At 47.5% G+C, this 3798-nt stretch overlaps 1 protein-coding gene across 1 annotated transcript; it reads right to left on the bottom strand.

Annotated features, from left to right (window-relative positions):
* Positions 1-490: 490 nt before the first annotated feature.
* On the bottom strand, positions 491-3545 carry LOC119359509 (aluminum-activated malate transporter 1-like). The gene is made up of 6 exons (XM_037625672.1): positions 3156-3545; positions 2830-2970; positions 1988-2260; positions 1582-1694; positions 1311-1460; positions 491-1223 (listed from the first exon to the last, which is right to left on the bottom strand). Exons 1-6 carry the CDS (start codon positions 3481-3483, stop codon positions 861-863), a joined length of 1368 nt encoding a protein of 455 aa, XP_037481569.1. The 5' UTR covers positions 3484-3545; the 3' UTR covers positions 491-860.
* Positions 3546-3798: the final 253 nt, after the last annotated feature.

Genomic DNA, 3798 nt, shown 5'->3' on the forward strand with positions numbered 1-3798 from the left:
TGACAGGCGGTCTATCTACACTAAAATAAGACCACACGCCAACTTTCAACCCATTTTGAAAACATTTTCCGGCCACTTATAAAATACTATTTCGGACATGCCGCGGGCACGTGCAAGTGTGTCTGGGCTCAAAACGGACAACGGACGGAACTGGGGAACCCGGACGGATGCAGGTTTTGAAAACATGATGATGCAATGCACATGATGACAAGATGAAATGCAACACGCAAGCAAATGACATGGCAATGACAACGAATAACTGGAAGACACCCGGCACATCGGTCTCGGGGCGTTACAAAACTGATCTTGTAAAAGTACCTAGTGGAATCATGATTTTCAATCTCAAACAAACAACACAAAAGAGGAAGATAGAAGATTTAGGAGAAAACTGTTCATTAACATCTACTAGCTCTGTTTTTAAATGTAAGACGTTCTTACATTTAGAAACAGAGGGAGTATGTAACAGCTTTTTGTGGCATTTCTGTTGGAAAGACTGCAATGCTTTATTATCAAAATTCAGCATCATAATTACTTCTATAATACTGAAGAAATTAGTCACTTGCTGTATACACGATATAGTACTGTACACGATAGATTCGGCTTAGCATTGATGCTCCCGTGGATTATTCTCTGGATAGAACAACCACATGAGAACCGAGTAGTGTCTGGTTGGTTCGAGCACATGCGGATGAGCTCGCCCACCCGCGTTCGAGCAGCAGTCTCCGTTTCGTGCCTCATTTCTATCTAACCACGTACTCCGTATAAGGGAGGGGAACTTTCACGTTATTTTTTTTAGAATAACCACACCTGAGGACAGAAGTTTGCCTCTTTTTTTTTCCTTTGGAAGGAAATTTGCGTCTTTATCTGCTCGGAATGTTGATAGCGACATCTTTCTGAGTTTTTTCAGGCTTCTTGAAGTGGCCAAGCCGTGCTAGATTGTCAGCGGTTTCTGCAATTTTCACTATTGTCGTAACCAAGTCTGAGAGAAGTGTGGCAGTAACAGCCACATGCATCACTTGCAACAGGGCTGCTTCCTCTGACAATTCATTTCTGAGGTCTTTTGCAGCTTTGATGGCTGCGGACATGGCGATGTTGGCTGGACATGGTACGATCATTGTCCGAATGGCCGTTGATAGCTCCTTGAGCGCCTTAGCAGAGTGCGAGCTCATTTCCCCGCACGCCGTTCGGACCTTCAAGGTTAGCTCTGGATTGGCCTCAGGGTACTGTTGATCAGGAAAATGGTGTCGGTCAATATCTTGGCTCCATAGTCTCCGTTTAATATCATGAATTGGGGGAGAATCTGCAATTACCTGGGACTTTTGCAGTGTGATGACATAGGAAGCAAGAGCCTCCATTGAAGACGCGCACTGACGACAAAGAGCTCCGAGCTTCTGGTATTGGCTCCATGGGTGCCGGAAGCCGAATTTGCCATGACCGGGCTCCCACTTGGCAAAATTGCACTGCAATTTTCAGAATAACATTACAAAAACTGCTATGTATGCAAGCTGTCTTGTTGCAGATGTTTATTGTAGCTTTTGCACTCGGCATATAGTGTAGTGTATCATCCGTAAAGAAGCTTACCAGGGAGTCCTCACTGGCCTTGGAGTTGAGGACGCTCTTGTACACTTGTAGAAAGGCTTTGCCCTCCAAATTCTCGCTGGCAGCCTTTTCTCCAAAGCATTCAGATTCCAATCCTGCGTACGTATGCTCACTTTTCAGCCTCGCAAACTCTTTGTATCAATATGAATTTGCTACAGAGGTTCTACAGGGGAGAAGCAGAGCTATAAAACAGAGTATGAGTATGTCTGGTGACTGGTCAGGAAAACTCCACTGTTTGATGTTCCCTTTATTTCTCTTTCTTTCCAAAGAACACATTACCTTACGTACTTGAAGGAGACTACGGCGAGAGTGACCAAAAAGTGCAGGAATCTTTCTTTCTTTTTTGATGACAAAAATTGCAGGGATTTTTTATGAGTATATATATTACCTTGAAGAAACTGTGCCAGCTTATCGAGGTTGCCTGCGGTGAGCTTGTGAAGATCCTCGCCGGCCCAGACAGGGAAGACGAAGATGGTGGTGCAGAGGCAGGTAAGGACGCCGATGACGATGGTGGAGAAGCGCTGGTGTGCCAGCTGAATAAGTTCCTCCACGCGGTAGCTCGACACGGCCACCAGGCTGAAGGTCAGTATGAAGATGGTCACGCCGTAGTCATACCTCGCCTTGATCTCTGGGATGAAGCGCGAGAATGTTGCTGCCGACGCTGCAATATAACCAAGTTTCGTTAGGGTATTAGTTCTCTTTGTCGGTTCAAACCGCAGGTCCACTTTTTTTTTTTCCGGTATGGTATCCGGCTATTGAGGCGTCGGTACTCACTTCTCTGACAATATATGATGGTAGAGACGGCTTCAACAATAAGTATATATACTCCTATATGTGGATGAAAACACAAGATCTTTGATTAGATCATGTCGATGCGTGCCTGCTTCGTATCCTTGCCGTAGTTGGTGGATCGAAGCTCAGCTTGGGGATGAAAAATCCAAGACTGGCCTATGGTTAGACTCCATCACTGAAAGCTTTCGTCTAGGAGTTGTGTAATTTTTGTTTGTTTATGTCTTTTACTATGTTGTTTTTGGGGTCAAATTTATTCAGCTGCTGGATTCTATATATACGGTTGTGTGCATTATTCGATCAGAGCCTGCCAATTTCTTGCTTTTGCATGCATGGCGGCAAAATACTTCTATCTACGTAGCTAGTAGTAGTAAGACAAGTCCAAGTATACTAGTAGTTGGAACATGCATGTTTTTAGTCTAGTTGCATATGCATGCGTACCTAGCAAGAAGACGAAGATGGCGAGCAGTATTGGCTCCCCCTGCGCACCACAGCGGTTAGCTACCTGATGAGCTCCCACGGCGATGAATCCAGCCACAAACGTCGCGAAGGCTCTATTCAAGCCTTTGCTCAGCGTGCCACCTGTTGCATGCACGTACGTCAGAGACTTGCATGCCCTTGACACCCACATATACAGTACTTTCTCTGTCCCGAATTTTTTGTCGCATAAATAGATTAAAAAAATGTATCTAAAACTGAAATATGTATACGACAAGTAATTTCGGATGCAGGGAGTACAACTCAAGTCATTTGTATGTAATACGCACCGACGGTGTACTCCATGACAACGACGACGGTGAGCACGGCCCAGAGCGTGGAGACCCCGAAGCCCTTGAACAGCGGCGTCACGTAGTACAAGACGGACACCAGAGTGAGCGCCAGGCCGACCTTGAACGAGTGCGCCACCCGCCTTGGATCCTCCCTGGCGATCCTGCCCACCTTCCTGGCGAACCCCGCGACCCAGCAGCAGAGCCCGACGAGCACCGAGCGGAGCCGCAGCCAGCAGCCCGCGAAGAACACACCGACAACGCCGGCTTGTCCGGTCGTCGTCTCGCCGTCGCCGCCGCTCACCCTGATGCGGTGATCAACCTCCATGGCAGAATGAGAATGGTGGTGGATATGCAGCTAGTTGTGCTGTGTTTTGTGAAGCAGCTAGCTTATTGTGTGTGAGTGAGTTGGGCAGGGAGGCTATGGCTCGGAGGGCTTATATAGACGCAAGGGAACGCCAGCTGCATGCGGACGCTTTTCTGGACCGCGACATGTATCTCGTATTGCGATGCGACACACAGGGCCCCCGGGCCGGGTCGATCGGTATTCGGTAGTGGAACAAAAAGCGTAGCATGGCGCCATCGACTTTCTCGGAGAACACGACCGTCCCGGGATCTTGCCCTTGTCGTGTTTGGTTTCGTC

This window comes from Triticum dicoccoides, chromosome 2A (assembly GCF_002162155.2).
Source record: "Triticum dicoccoides isolate Atlit2015 ecotype Zavitan chromosome 2A, WEW_v2.0, whole genome shotgun sequence".
Taxonomy (NCBI): Eukaryota; Viridiplantae; Streptophyta; class Magnoliopsida; order Poales; family Poaceae; genus Triticum; species Triticum dicoccoides.